The 15077-nt window shown below is 39.8% G+C and overlaps 1 protein-coding gene and 1 long non-coding RNA gene across 2 annotated transcripts; one reads left to right on the top strand and one right to left on the bottom strand.

Moving 5' to 3' along the window:
• Positions 1–102: 102 nt before the first annotated feature.
• LOC107200925 lies at positions 103–5213 on the bottom strand. Its single transcript, XR_002001424.2, has 2 exons — positions 5054–5213; positions 103–4313 (listed from the first exon to the last, which is right to left on the bottom strand). It is a non-coding gene; the product is annotated as an uncharacterized LOC107200925 (long non-coding RNA).
• IL7 (interleukin 7) lies at positions 4804–14862 on the top strand. The gene is made up of 5 exons (XM_015620045.2): positions 4804–4932; positions 8227–8366; positions 11409–11495; positions 12269–12421; positions 13724–14862. The coding sequence occupies exons 1-5, from the start codon at positions 4923–4925 to the stop codon at positions 13868–13870; spliced, it is 537 nt and encodes a 178-aa protein (XP_015475531.1). The 5' UTR covers positions 4804–4922; the 3' UTR covers positions 13871–14862.
• Positions 14863–15077: the final 215 nt, after the last annotated feature.

Here is a 15077-nt window from a genome sequence, read left to right as displayed (position 1 = left end):
GCAATGAAGGAGAGGAGAAGAGAAAATTAAAAATTTCAATAAATGCTTTTTTGCACTTGTATATATAACATTGTAAAAAGAAAGACCACTAAGACACATTGGTTCACTCAAATCATAAAAACTATTTTATTATAAGTTTGGAAAATAAACTCTTCAGAACACAACACCAAACCCAAAGGAAATTTCATGACCCTGAAATGCAGTGAAATTGTCATTATTTCAATATGGGCTAATATGTGCAAAGATTATTGTTGTTACCAGACCTCCTGTCTTCCCTAAAAAAGGCACTTGCTAAAGTAGGAAAAGTAAAAGAATATGCATTGACAGAAACCAACACCCAACCCCTTCTTTCTTCTGTGCCTCACTAAAGCAGGAACGGGATTTTATCATTTTTCCCGCTGAAATATTAATTTTTCCCATGTTCAGGCTCATTGAGGCACCGAAACAAGCCAGCCTGAGCTGAGAGCTCGGCGGGGTGAGGAGGGCAGGGGCTGTGAGCCAGGGGCACGGTCCCTGCTGGGTTCCAGGCACGGCCCCGGCTCCAGCAGCACACCCAGACACTGCTGGGGCCTGATGGAAACAGGGACAAAGCCTGATCCATGCCCAGCTCTGGGGCCACCAACCTGATTGCCACCATCTCCTCAACACTGCTGCTCCAGGGAGACCTCCCCTTCCTGGTGGTGCCTTCTCAAAATAGCCTCATTTGGCACATTGCTCTTGATAAAATCTTTATTGGCATCTTCCTGCACAGCAAGACAGGAAGAGAAAGTAATAACTACTACCATTCTGCAGCTTGATAATGAAACATTCCTCTGAGTTTCCCACACTTAAACAAATCTTAATAGTTTTCCAGAAATATTTTTGTTCTTTTTTTAATTCTAAAAAGAAAATTCTCAAAGAAAAAGAGATGCATCCATTACACTTGAATGAACATGAGATATAATTCCATGTTAAAAACAGTTTATCAATCAGTTCCTGTGGTTTTTTCAGCACTCACCACAGTATCAGACCAAAAGATTTGTACACAAAAAGTAGCAACAATAATTATTTAAAAGTGGGTGTTCTAGTGCAGTGTTAATATTAGGTCCCTTGGTTTTGCCTAAATACAGCAGAAGATTAGAACTTCCCACAGCTGAGTGTCAGTGAGAGTTTTGTGTGCACAATAAACATGACTCTGAATCCCAGTTAAATAAGGATTCTCTTGTGGGTTCAGATTTATTTAGTGGAAGGAGTAGGGGGGAATATGTTTCTTTTTTTTTCCCCACCCCCCCCCCAGTCAGTTGAGAAAAATTTAAGTATTAGACATATTTGTTCTTAAAAATAAGAGCATAAATGTGGTCACACTTTCCTGAGTTCCACTGGTTTGTGACAACTGGTGCACATACATTTTATTCCAAAATGACATAAAAATATTTATAACTTTTAAACTTTATTAAATAATACAATAATTCACTAATGGTACTGTAAATTTTCAAGTAGCTTAAGTCAAATCTAAAGTCATGATCAAAAGAGCTGTTCAAGTCGACAAGCAACAGCTGGAGAAAGACAGCAACAATCCCAGAAGTATTTGGTCTTTGGAGAACGGAATCTTAACAAGAAGTGATATGCTTTGCAATCATGTAGTTCTCATGTAGCAATATTAGTATTCTGGTGGAGGTTAATATGTAATACCTGCTTTTCTAAGAATAAATTTGACCACGTCAGGTGACAGTTGGATCTCTAAATTTAAACACGTTTAGAGAAATTGTCCTCAGAATATGTATTGAATGTGAAATATGGTCATACAAGAATAGCTATAAATTACCAGTGCCTTTCAGTTGTTAGATACACAATTTGTGGTACCCTCTTTTATGGTTTAAAAAGTTCTTGTCAAAAATAATGCGAAAGAGAAAACTACACACATTTGCAGCAATGCCCTGCATTGGACTACATCTTTCCAGAGATTGCTTATTTGGAATCTTAGTCCAATTATCTACATAATAAGGCTAATATATCTCCTATTAAATCAGTCAGCTGTAAATTCTCAAGGCATGAAAATGAAGTGGGACACCTAATGTCTCGGAAATTCTACAGAAATATTTCAGTTTTATTCTGCTACAAATGCCCCAGACAAGCTGCAGCTCAATTCCACTCCAGAGGGAGAGGTGTCTATTACAGCTCAGCATCAACTGTATTTTTCAAAACAGGCAAAGTGATACCAGTCATTTAAACAAGGTAAAACTCAGCTGGGATAGGCTTTTACATGTTCAGGACTCTTTTAATGATTTCTTGATTAAAACAGCTTGTGAAGATGATATTCACATAATAGATTTTAAATTCCATCTTTTAATTTTTCAACTGGCTGGTGTTTGTTTTTTCCTTTAAAAAATACAGTACACTTCTGAACACTTGAATTTGATCTTCTGGCAGGTAGCCTTTTCAGGAAAAAAACCCAAAATATTGCTAAATCATGAAAAGAAACACTTGGAAAATAAAATTCATATAGTGATTCAAGATATTTTTAAAAGCAGACAAAGTTGGAATATTTAAGCACCTTCTACATACAAATATATCAAATAATATCTTCATCTAAAGTTTATGCCATGGTCCAGGGTTAGGTCACATAAGAGGGATTGATTGGCATCTAAACACGTGATATGGGGCATAGCACAGATCACAACATCTATTTGTCACTTTGACTGAAGAAAAAGTTTCCTATGCGTTACCAGACTTTTTATCTTAAAAATAAAATAAAATAAAGTCCTGCCGCTACTGAAGGAAAGAGCAAAATTGGAGGAAAGAGCAAAATTCTTATTACAAGACTTCAGCATCATCTTTCAGTCATGTTTACATTAATGCATTAAGCTACTATGCTGACTTCTTCCATCAATTACATTATTTAAATTAAAAAATTAAATTGAACTAATTATCAGTCTTCCTGATGTTTCAGCCATAAAACTAACATTAACAAAGCAGCTAAAAAAGTTTTTCCTTTATATTTTGCACCCTGACAATCTGCATATACTATCTCATTTTGTGAACACACATGTACTAATGTAAGAAATTGGAATAACTACTAGAAGGAAAGTTTCTTAGAAGGAAATTTGGTCTTGGTGATAGTTTTGCCAGACTGCAGCTTCATAGTGCGTATTTTTCAAAACATTTGACTATTGAAAGTGCAAGTCTTCAAGTACCACACTGTAGAAGAGATAGTCAAAAATTTGCTTGCATTACACCAGGTATTAATCCCCCAAAAGAAGAGTCCTGTGGCATTCTCAGAGCTGCACATGCCCGCAAACTGAAATGCACAAAGATGTTTTCAGAAAATATTCGACAGAAGAGCAAAAAGAAAACAGTAAATGAAAATAAGCAAAAAAGTGACAACATAAGGCACAATAAGAACTAGATAATTTAGCCATTAATGAGGCAAAATCGTTGTTCACATTCAAGAACTGAACAATACATCACATCCAAGCTGCCACTCACTTAAGGAAAAAGCAAGCACAGGTGCTCCTTGTGTGGAACTGTCTTGATATTGATCCCTATTATTTGCCCAAAGCATAGTCATGGGTAATCATTAATAAAATCAAGCAGCTCAAAGCTGAAGGGGTTGAAAACTGATCACTTCAGAATACTTCTGATTAAATTATTTTTCAAAGAAAAATAAATGAGAAATGTATAGCAAATCTAAAGCAGAGTCTAATTCACAGACAATAAAGGAGACTAGGGACCTCTTCACACAAGAAGGAAGCAGTACAATTTCATTTCAAGAGAATGGGAGGAAACTATCCTGAGCATTTCACATATTTTCTCCTTGATATTCACACCTCAGTATCTGTCTCCCCTTGGAAAAGCACTCTTGTGAGAGGAAAGAGGGGTTATGGAGTCAGCTCTCTGTTCTCGTGCAGAGCAGGAAAAGTGACGTAGAACTTAAAATCAGAAAGTCTCTGGGCAGGACATGTGAAGGGGACACTACTAAGATATTTCTTATTCTGTTTTATTCCAAGCCTTTTGAATTGCACTTGAAAAATTTTGCATTCTGAATTTACCTAGCAAAACACATCCTTCTACAGGTTTTCCTTTTAGAAGTTTGGTATCTTCCAGGCTGGAAACCCCCTCCTGAGCCATTCACCATCCTTTCTTTGTCCTTTTGGATTCCACAAAATGATTTTGCAGGGGAAGGGTGGGGGTGGGGAGGGGAAAGGGTGTAAACGAGAACTCTGCGAAACCATTCACCTTTCGCTTCTGAGCCCATGCCAACAGCCTGGGGTAACCCTTGACCGGAGAGAGAGCGCTCTTGGCAGTCCCGCCTTCCACAACCCATCCAAGGGCAGCTGAAGGAGCGAAAGGGCAGCGCATCAGCTTTCAAGCTAAGCCGCTCTCCTCTGAAACAGCGACTCCACAACACGCAGTGATTTTTTTTTTTTTTTTTTTTTTTTTTTTTTTTTTTTTAAGGATATCCTCCCCGCGGATGAGCGGCTCTTTCCACGCGTAGTGCCAAGATCCATCCTTCCCTCCCCGGCCGCACACACGGCACTGGGCGTGTAGCCGGGGCTCTATGTAACCCCGCCGCCGCCGCTCCGCCCGGCCCGAGGCGCTCCGGACCCCGCGGCGGCGGAGCGGGGATGCCGCCGGTGCCGGGGGCCGCGCCCGCCGCCGGCCCGCGGGCAGCACCGCCGCGGCGGAGCAGAAAGTGAAAGTACCGCGGCCGGCGGAGCCCCATGGGAAAGGCAAAGCCCGGCCGTCCCGCCGCCGCCTCGGTCAGCGCCGCGGTCCCCCCGGGCGGGCGGGCGGCGGGGGGCTGCTGAGCCCGGCCCCGCCGCCGCGGCCCCTCTCGGCCCCTGCGCGGCGCTCCGCGGGCTGCGGCCGTCATGGGCGAGGCGGCGCCGCCACCATGAGCGCGGACCCGTCGGCGCAGCTCCCCGACAGCCTCCCCACGGACCATGTTCCATGGTAAGGAGCGCGCCCTGCCCCGCACCGCTCCGCTCCGCAGAAGGCGCCCCGCTTCACCTGCTCCCGGCTGGGCTGGGCTCCGCCGCCCTGCTCCGCACCCCCGGCCGCGCTGGGTCCTCACCTGCTCCACTGGCTCCCGGCCGCCGGCCCCGCCGTCTCTCCGGCTCTGCCGGCGCGGTGCTGCCCGGTGCCTTTTAAACCCCTGGTGACGGCTGGGGAAATTCCCAGTTTCGCTTTTTTATCTCTTTTTTCCCGTAGAATGAAAGTAAAAGAGTCGGGTTCCCATCACGCCTGCTGCCGGGAAAGGGCAGCTGGGGAATGGCAGAGGTAGCGGGACAGCGCGGGGCGGGGGAGCTAGGGGGGCATTGCTCCGCGCTGGCCCGTGCTGCTCCCACCGCCCGTGGGCATCTGCCTTCCCGCGAGCATCAGCATTCCCGCGAGCATCTGCCTTCCCATGGGCATCAGCGTTCCCGTGGGCATCTGCCTTCCCGTAGGCATCAGCATGCCGTGGGCACCTGCTGCCCCGCGGTGCGCCCGGAGCAGGTGCGGGGTGCCTCGCCCCAGGGCGGGAGCGCTCGCCCGCCCGCCCCTCCGCACGGGTCCAGCGGGACGGAGGGAAAAGAACTGGCAGTGATCCGTTCCCCGAGGGAATTGCGGGCTGCAAAGCGGGAAAGGGGGCAGAGGGAGCGGCCTCCGAGATTGGGGTGAGTTGTGGGACACCGGGGCTGCTGCAAGGGTCCCGCTGGGTGCCGCCCGCCAAGGACGTGCCTCGGGCTGCATGCACAGGAGGGTTTTTTAACGCTAAAGACCCAAGAGGTTTGGCGGGGCGGGGGGGTTAAATATGTGGAAATACTGGAATACTAGCTCTTCCTGACTTTCCTAGGAGAATTTCTGGGGCTTTCCAGATATGACTTAGGAGTTTACTGGAAAGATGGGTTATTACCAGTAATACATGCTCTCTTTCTTTTGAATTGATAGCGATATGGAGTTCCATAAACTCCCTCTGTTTCAAAGTTACCTAACTTTAAGAATATCCCTTTAAATTTTCAGTAGTCTCCTAGAATTTTTTATGACACTTATCTAATATTTTTTCCAGAGGACTCATATAGGAATGTCTGAAAATATTTGATCACCATCCTGCAGTGGCTCAAGGGACTTCATGAGTGTGCAACACGTGACCTGCTTTTATTCTGTAATTTCCTCATTTAAAAAAGATTGGCAATCTGTGCAATACAGAGAAAGTAAAAATGACAAAATAAAAGTGACTTTGCGTGTTTCACCTCTTATCTCCACTTGTTGCTGGACAAACCAAGTTTAAAGTGATGGAGTTTCAATTTCAGACTGTTTCAATTCAGAGGATTGTAATTTTCTTCCCTTGAAATACGGTTTTGAAGCAGCATATTCAAGTTGTTTGTATTACCCTATTTGCAAACAAGCATTGCAGTTCATTTTTTGCACTGGAATCAAGAGGTACAATGGGAGATTGGAAAAATGTTGCCCTATAATTGAGCTCTTGAATGTTTTTTGTAAGTGTCTTTGAAAATACTAAATCTTAGTCCTGCAAACTAATAAATCATTCAACAGAGATATAATTAGCATAGAGATTTACAAAGATAAAGCTCTGTTAAAGTCAGGCGTGTCTACTTGGAGCTTAAAGATCATAATAGAGTCTTACAGAGTTTTTGAATTTATTACATGTAGGATCTATTTAAGATTCACTTAGCTCATCAGGCTAGATTTTCTGAGACATTAACAGACCTTGGTAGATCAGTATATGAAAAGGTCAGAAAATCTGATTTCCACCCCATCAAATTTCCCATTAAAATTTGTCAGGCAGCTTGACACAAGAATTCTGTGATTCAGCTTGTCCAGGTAAAACTTTTCCAGTCCTCTTTCTAGGACAGAGATGTACATCACAGCATGTTCACATGCAGTGTATCAGGAAGAGAAGGCTTCACTAGCCAGGAAAAGCATGCATTCTTCTTTGAGGATTTGGTCTGCTGTGGTGGGAGTTGGTGGGATGGGCTGTAAGGGACTGTGTTTCTTTGAATGGCAGTGAGCGTCTTGTGTGACTGTGGTTCTTGCATCGCAGAAATTAGGTGGGTCAATACAAATTATGGTCAAGATTTATTGATTTCTTAGGTGTTCAAAATTCCTCTCTGAGGCTGTGATTTACTAGTGATGTCCAAGTCCAGAGGTGCTCATCTCTTGAGTGCTGGACTGGTTGTACCTAATAGCCCATCCTTGCCAGTGAGGAAGGAAAGCAGCAGCTGGAGCCAGGGCATCCCCTCTTCTTTTCCTGGCTGCTATCCCACAGCAACTCTATGCAGTTGTTGTTCTTACTCAGTAGTGGAGATGGGCAGAAACACTGCATACTCCTCCAGGAATTTGCTGTGATCTTTGCTTGTCCACCAACATAAATTTCTACCTTTGCTTTTTTTCCTCAAAAACCTTCCATTTAAGCATTATCCTAGCCAGACTAGATATAGACCAATTAATCCAAATCACATATTATCATGTACTTGGTCTTCTTCATTCCCAGTACCAGGTGAGTCACCTGCAGCTTCCTGTCAATTCCTTCAGGCTCTTTTGATGTTTCTTTTCTCTCTGCCCATCCTCACAGAGTTCATATTTTCCTGGGTGCCATGTGAGGACAGAACACCAGGGGTCTGAGCAAAGCAAGATGGTCCACTAAAGGGACCAACAAAGTGATGGGCCGTGAAATTTTCTTGAAAAGATTGCAAAAAACTTGCAGAGAAGGTTGTGTTGCTGATTTATCTCATGTTGTGGCCAGTAGCGTGGATTTGTACATTTGGTCAGCTTGAAAATGTGTTTAAACACACCTTTGTTGCAGAGATGTGCTCATGGGGATTTGTAGAAGTTATCAAAGGAAAACTGGACAGTTGAGATTCAGCTGCAGGTTAAGACACTTGCATGCCTAAACATGTATGATTGAAACACTCCTCTACATATGTCTGATGTGGTTATGGTCCAATAAAATTCAGTGCTTGGAGTGAACCTTGAAGGTGAATTCAGCCCAATCAGTCACCAAGTAGCTGGTCAGCTCAATAGTTGTAGGCTCTTATCCACACTGGCTGAAACATCTTTGGGTATGAGGGAGTTTAGACACTCAAAGAGTGTCTTAATCTGGCACTGAATCCTTCCCTCTAGCAAGGCACAAGTCATTAGATCAAAGATCCCTTTTAAACTATTTTAACAGATTACAGAATGCATTTGTTAATACAGCACACAGTCTGTGACATTAATATGCACTTAACTGTTCTTGTAATCCAGCTTTTTTTAGATCTACCTTACCAGTTCTGCCACTGCTCCTTGTTCTGTCTCCAGTGAATGCATCTAGCTGTGCAATGGGAAATAAAACTGAAATCCGTGTGAAGTATGAAAATATACTAAGCCACGACATCAATGAGCTGGTAGGTAATAGTTTCAGGCTTCCAAAAAGTGTTGATTATTTTTATATGCTAACAATTAATAATAAAAGCTCTAATGTTAAAACATGATAAAAGACCAATTTAAAATCACACGTTGTGCTAGAATGGTGGTTTTATTTGTGGGGGTGCAACAATTCAGTCTCTTTAAAATCTCTGAAATCTGTGGACAGTGCCTATTTGCATGTACAAATACTGTGATACAGTTTTTTGTGCCTGTGCATCGTGTAGTTAGACACATGTACCTTTTGGCCATACATCATACATTTCATTAAAAAGTACTCTTTTCTAAAGTAATTTCATGACTACTTCTATCTGTATGTTTTATCAAGAGAAGAAAGCATTACACCCGTACTTTGTTCCATGAATTAGAGTTCTTGACCAAAGTTTTATGTTGTCCATTAAATACAAATGCACGAAGGTACAAAATTCATAGGACAGTAAAATTTTCTTTGTATCTTAATAGGTTTCCTTGTACTTTTTAATATATCTTGTTTAGCCAACAAAAAAATATCATTTCTAGGCAGCAGAGAAGAATTTAACATTTTCATGTGTAGATCTCCTGCATTATGGATTATATGCAGGAGACAATTAATAAGCATATAGCCATATGAATTATGGCTATCAGCCACATTTATTACAGCTCTACATAATAGTTTCTTAACAGTTTACCAATCCATGCCCAAAATTTACCTTCCAATTCTTCCCCATGAATTATTAGAAATTAAATTCATCTGTCAAGAACACTGCCATGGGGGAACATTTAACATATTTGTATTAGCAGAGGCATTCCCACAAAAAAAAGTGATTTTTCTGACAAATTTTCACTAAATGAGAATTTCCCATTCTGTTGCAGTCTTAAATCAAGATCTATTTGCATGAAATACAAATACAGGCTTTTTCCAAGAAGGCATTTCTTCAGGCTTATGAACTACCACCATCCTTCAGAGCATTATGGCAGTAGTTTCCAACCTTTTTCTACCAAGACACATCAACCAACATCTGGAAACAAAATATCTTTAGGGTCAGGGAATGATCTTTTAACATTTTGATCATGTTATGTTTGTTGAGATTATGAAGAAAGAAAGGTATTTCTCTGCAGATAAATGACTTTATCCTGAATGAGGCATCAAACTTGTGAAGAATATTAATAACGATTAATATTGGATAAGTATTTCCATAATAGAAAATATAAGTATTCCCTTTAGTTTGCTGTCTTATTTCTGATACAGATGAGTATTCCCTAGAGAACAAAAATAACCTCTCTTGGTGAGCAGTTAGAATATTATTAAGATTTTTTAAGACATAGAGTTTTTTTAGAAGAATGTATGAAAACCCTAAAAGAGTTACCAAAATATATACATAAATAAAACCTTCATTAATTAATGTTTATGAATACTAATGGGAATGTACTGAGCTCTAAAGGTTTTACTTCCTCAAAGACATACACAAGCAACTATTGTGCAAGTTTCTGCATTTTTTTTCTCTTGACTTTTCCCCATTTAAGAGAAATTCATCTTCTATGTATAATCAGTGTCTTGTCTCTATAAGTTAACAGAAAATATGTGGGCAGTGTGGGTGATAGCAACTGCCCAGTAGGCACTTTGCTGCAACTGCAGGGCCAAAGTCAATAGCTTTCAGTTCCTTAGCCAGATGTTTGGAGCAGCTATGGGTTTGCTACAGAGCAGATAATGAGTCATAGACTAGATCTTTGTATGGAAATTAAATATTCACTAATGCCTTTTCTGAGGCCAGGATTTCCCTTAGGTTGGTTTAGACAGCCAATAAACTGCCTTCAGATGTGGTTACTTTACATTACAGTAAAGGTGATGTAAAGAAACTAGAGAGGATGAGAAAATCTCATAGCAGTCAGCAAATGAAGTGACAGATATATAGTTTTTAGGGTGATTATATATAAATTTATATATATATATATATATATAATGATAAATTTTGGTGCTGTGTGACTGCAACAATATCTGTTGTAGTACAAGAAAAGATGTGCATTAGCTTCCTGATGTTGGTGGTTTGGGTTTTTTAATTTGATTTTGTTGTTTTGTGGTTTTTTTCTTTGTCAGTGAATATTTGACTTCCTAAACTCTTGGTTTTGAAAACACTTTCTGGATAAAGTTCTGTTTATCTTGGGTGAACTTCTGAAATACAGGCAATTTCTGCAGAAAAACTTTAAGAATTAACTGTCTAATGTGCTCATATGCATGGCTAAGTGAAGAGATCTAAAAATAGTGTCGTGAGCTGCCTTTTTTAAAACCCTTTGACTTAACTGGAATGTCTGGACACAGGCTGAAGAAGACAAAGCTTCTGTTGAGTTGGCTTCCGTTGTCATCTTGATGACAAGCGTAAAAGTGGAAGAAAAAACTACAAGAGAGGATAAACTATTGATAAAATATTACAGTCAGGCAAAAGACCATGTGAAGTTGCTTAGGCCATCTTCTCTTATTGCATATGCAAAGTGAATGCTGCCATCTGTTTAGAGCTGAGACATGTATTTATTGAGACAAACATTGACAAACACTGTATTCAATGTATTCAATGTTACAATCCAAATGTAAGATTTAAACATTGCTTTATGTTTCAAAATTTCCAAAGAATGAAGCAGTTCAATAGAATATAAAGGCTTAAATTAAACAGATTTGTGTCCATTTCTGGACTCCCCACTATGAGAGAAATAGGGAGCTACTGGAGAGAGTCCAGCAAAGAGCCATGAGGATGCTGAAGGGACTGAAGCATGTCTCTGATGAGGAAAGGCTGGGAGAGCTGGGACTGTTCAGCCTGGAGAAGAGAAGGCTCAGAGGGATTTCATCAATGTGTAGAAATATCTCAAGTGAGAGGGCAAAGAGTACAGAGCCAGGCTCTTATCAGCAGTGCCAGTGACGGGACCAGGGGCAGTGGGCACACACCAACACACAGGAGGCTCCTTCTGAACATCAGGAAAGAGCTTTTTACTGTGAGAGTGACTGGGTACTGGGCACAGTACTTCCATGTCTAAACATACATGATATTTTACAGGTAAATATGTCTGCAGAGAATCCTGACAGGTGCTGCACGAATGAAAAATATAGAAATATCAAAGTGTTTTTCTGCAATGATACTGAGGTAAAATTTAACTTTTCAGAATTTAGAGAATACAAACCCAAATGAGTTCTTTGTACAGTCCAGAATAAAACAGTGTGCTAGGATAGTATTTTGTTTTAAAAGTCAGATCACAATATTCAGGATGGTTTGTGTTTTGAATCTGGAACTATATGATGTGTCAATTAAACTGATGTTTTAAACATTTAAATATTAAGCAATTCCATATCCAAGATATGTGTGGGGAGGTTTCCTACTATGAAGATTCTTCTATATTTTTAATCCAAAACCAGACACTTTTCTTTTTGACAATGGAAGTAAATATTAAAATTTCCCAATCTCTGTTTTTATTTTCCTACAGAACATTATACTAGCTAAGCTTTTCACTTCAGACATGAAAGCTTTAAAATAATAGTTTGGGCAGATCTCAAATGCCAGAAAGTACAATTGTCAGCTGTTGCTACAGATTTTATCATGACTTGATAAAAGGACTGGCTGTAAAAGTAATTTGTTTTCCTAACTGCATCAATTAATTTGATTACAGCTGTGATTTTTTTCCCTAACATCCTTATGCTACTATTATACTACTAGAAATTGTTGTTTTAAATATCTTGAAAAGATGCCAGGTAAATCAGATCAGTTAGGTGCTTTATTGCAAAAAGATTTGCACTATGAAAGCAGAAGAAACCAATAGTAATTGATGGGCAGTTTGTGGTTTTTTTAAAGATAAACCAACATTGCAAAGAATTAATGGTGCACAAATTTTTCAGGACATATTTTTCTTGCTCTCTTGACAGGAAATAGAATCACTACAGAGCATGGCATGCAACATGCTCAGATTCCTTAATAAGCAGAGAATCAGCAAAGCCTTTAGATGGAAAGCAGCATTTGTCTCATGTTGGACATTACAAGTTCTGCAGTGTAAATGTGGAAGACCTAAAATAGCAAAGGTGAGTTGTACTAACCTTTAGTGAGTAAAAGTTTAACTATTTGGCTTATTTTCCAGAGCTCTTCAACACAGACTATCACATCTACCTCTAAAAGATACATCTTGCACATGTTCTATGCCAGAGAAAGCTTGCTTTGTATAACATTTGTTTTGTAAATAGACATTAAGCCCAGTGCAAAGACTAAGACAATCATCTGGAGGTCTATGGTGAAGATACCTGCTCTAGTTCAGTAGTGAAATAAGTGAGTTAATTCTCCAAAGATAAGGACCAGACGTGCACAGAAGGTGTTTAAACTTCTAGAGTCAGAGTTGCAACTTCTCACTGACCCTAAGAGTAATGTTTAATTTTGTTTCAACAAAAGATGAGGGTGAGATTATCTCTTTTCTATAATCTCTTTGGTCTTTATTTTAACCACAATATCTCAAACGCAACACAATTAGCTATGATAATATTTGGTTTTTCAGTCTTTGGCAGAACCTTCTTTTTGAGGCTACATTAAATGTATATTAATTACATTATTAAATTACATTATATTAAATGTACCACAGGGATCTACAGACTACTGTAGTAAAGAAAGAGTGTTCTTTTAAGTGTGCCTCAGTGATACCTATTGAACACAAAAATATTAACCAACATCAAAAAATCTCCACATAGGCATCAAAGGATATAATGCTTAAATAGATGGATTGAAGGCTTCATTTAACTTTTTATTTTACTCCTGGAAGTGGAGAGACTTATAATCTGTGATGAGATCTTCAGTTATGTTGGTCTATGTTTGGCTTTGTCACTTCTGATGAATTCAACATTTGCCTTACTTTAAAGGCATCCCAGTCAAGTAAGTCACAGAAGTCAGTGTCACCCTTGCAACTCCTGTCTAACTTTATGGATTCCTGTTTTTATTTTAAGACCAATTAAAGTAATTTAGCAAAAAATTATGAGCAGTCACTGAATATGAACAAGAACCACAATAGTTTTGTCTGGCCCCTGGAACTGGTCTGTTTATTTCCACTAGTCTCAACACATATAGTCAAAGTTTGGTTTACAATTTAATTTGCTTTATTTTTTCAGTCCTTCAGACAGTGGAGGATAAATTTTAATCTATGATAGAGGATGTACATGTTCTCAGTTGGACACACTGGTTTCAGGTGACCTTATTTGCTCTGAGTTAAAGCCACGTTCCCACAGTCCCATGGGTAGGGTCTCTCCAGTATTCAGATATAAGGCAATTGGTTCGCTTTGAGAGATGGCTACAGGAATAGAATAAGCAGCTCTCAGATAACAATACAATCTCTTCTGTTTCAGGTTTGCCTAGATGTATTGAGCATAGAAGATACAGAGACAGGTGAACAGTCCAAAAAGAAATGTAACCAAGATGTTTGTGAACTGAAAGAAAATATATCTAGCCTTCGATCCTGCTGGAATAAATTTGAAAAAATAATTTCCAGGTGATTCCAGGTGAATCCTGCTCTTTTGAAGTGGCATTACTTGGTATCTTTGCATTTTATATGCATTCTTCAAGTAACCTTGCTCGCTTATATGAACACTTTATACCAGAATTCTGATGGAAGGCTACTGTACCTTGTTCCTGGAGATGACAGCAAGCTGCTGAAGTCCATGAAGTGGAAATAGAAGACCAGAATTTGAAACAAAGAACTCTGCAGAAGTCTGTGTCCAACCTTTGTGCTCTAGAAACCACTTTGAATTTTCCGATTTTTCAAGTAACTTTACAATACCGTCACATGAAGGCAGCCACTTACGTGTCTACTGGAATTTATAAAAACATCTGGGAATCTGCAGGTGAAGAAAAGAGTATGAAAAAGTAGCTGGTTTCTTTATATCTATGCAAAATGCATCAAGGACCAAAAGTAACAATTTACCAAAGCAACTCATCTTGGGTATGTTCTCCTGACACAGAAGTTTTCAGTGTGGGTCTGATGAGCCAGCAAACTGATTTGGGTTTGGAAAAGCAGGGGAAAAGTTAGCTTTTCGAAAAACTTAGGAACGGAACTGATTTTTGAGAGATGCAACATGTTTCTGCCAGCTGAAGCACAGACAAGACTGAATCCTGTGGAAGAAGTAAAAGGAGATGCCTAAATGGAAGTTGTTCAGTTGACTGGTAACATCACTGCATGACTGTTAAATTAAATGCAGTCATGCATTTAATCAACCCAGAGTTAGCTGCAGGAGGAACTAGAATTCTTGAACTTCAGATTGTGATTTCTCATATGCAATTATTTTATATAACATATTTTAAGATGTTAGGCAAACATGACTTAAAGTGTGTGAATATTTTCAGAGAATAATATATTGGCATTTAACTAATAAAGTGCTCATATTTAATTTTGAATAAATATAAGTATTTTTTGTAGTTGTTTATTACTCTTTTGCAGTTTCTTACTTTGATATAACTCCTTTGATAATAAAATATTTGTCTTCTGTGAAATTGGGCTGGTCACTTTTTGATTGCCATTACTCCTTTTTTAGGTTTTTTTCAGAGCCAGTCAGCCATTTGAAGCACAGCTGGGGACTTCCTGTTTTAAAATACCCATTTCTTAGCTGCTTGTAACGTGTCCAGTTTAGGTAAACATTTCCATACCAGCCATCTGCCTTGGACTAAATACTTCATGAAAGCTTTAGTTAAGCCAGCCTGTTTGTT

Source organism: Parus major, chromosome 2 (genome assembly GCF_001522545.3).
Source record: "Parus major isolate Abel chromosome 2, Parus_major1.1, whole genome shotgun sequence".
NCBI classification, from domain to species: Eukaryota; Metazoa; Chordata; class Aves; order Passeriformes; family Paridae; genus Parus; species Parus major.
Note: the sequence above shows the minus strand (reverse complement) of the source record. Positions and strands in the feature narration are given on the sequence as shown.

What these genes read in the sequence shown, in the direction of transcription:
- IL7 (XM_015620045.2), top strand. An exon ending in TTTTCTGCAATGATACTGAG is followed by an intron (nt 11,496 to 12,268) that starts GTAAAATTTAAC and finishes CTCTCTTGACAG; the next exon opens with GAAATAGAATCACTACAGAG. An exon ending in GAAGACCTAAAATAGCAAAG is followed by an intron (nt 12,422 to 13,723) that starts GTGAGTTGTACT and finishes CTTCTGTTTCAG; the next exon opens with GTTTGCCTAGATGTATTGAG.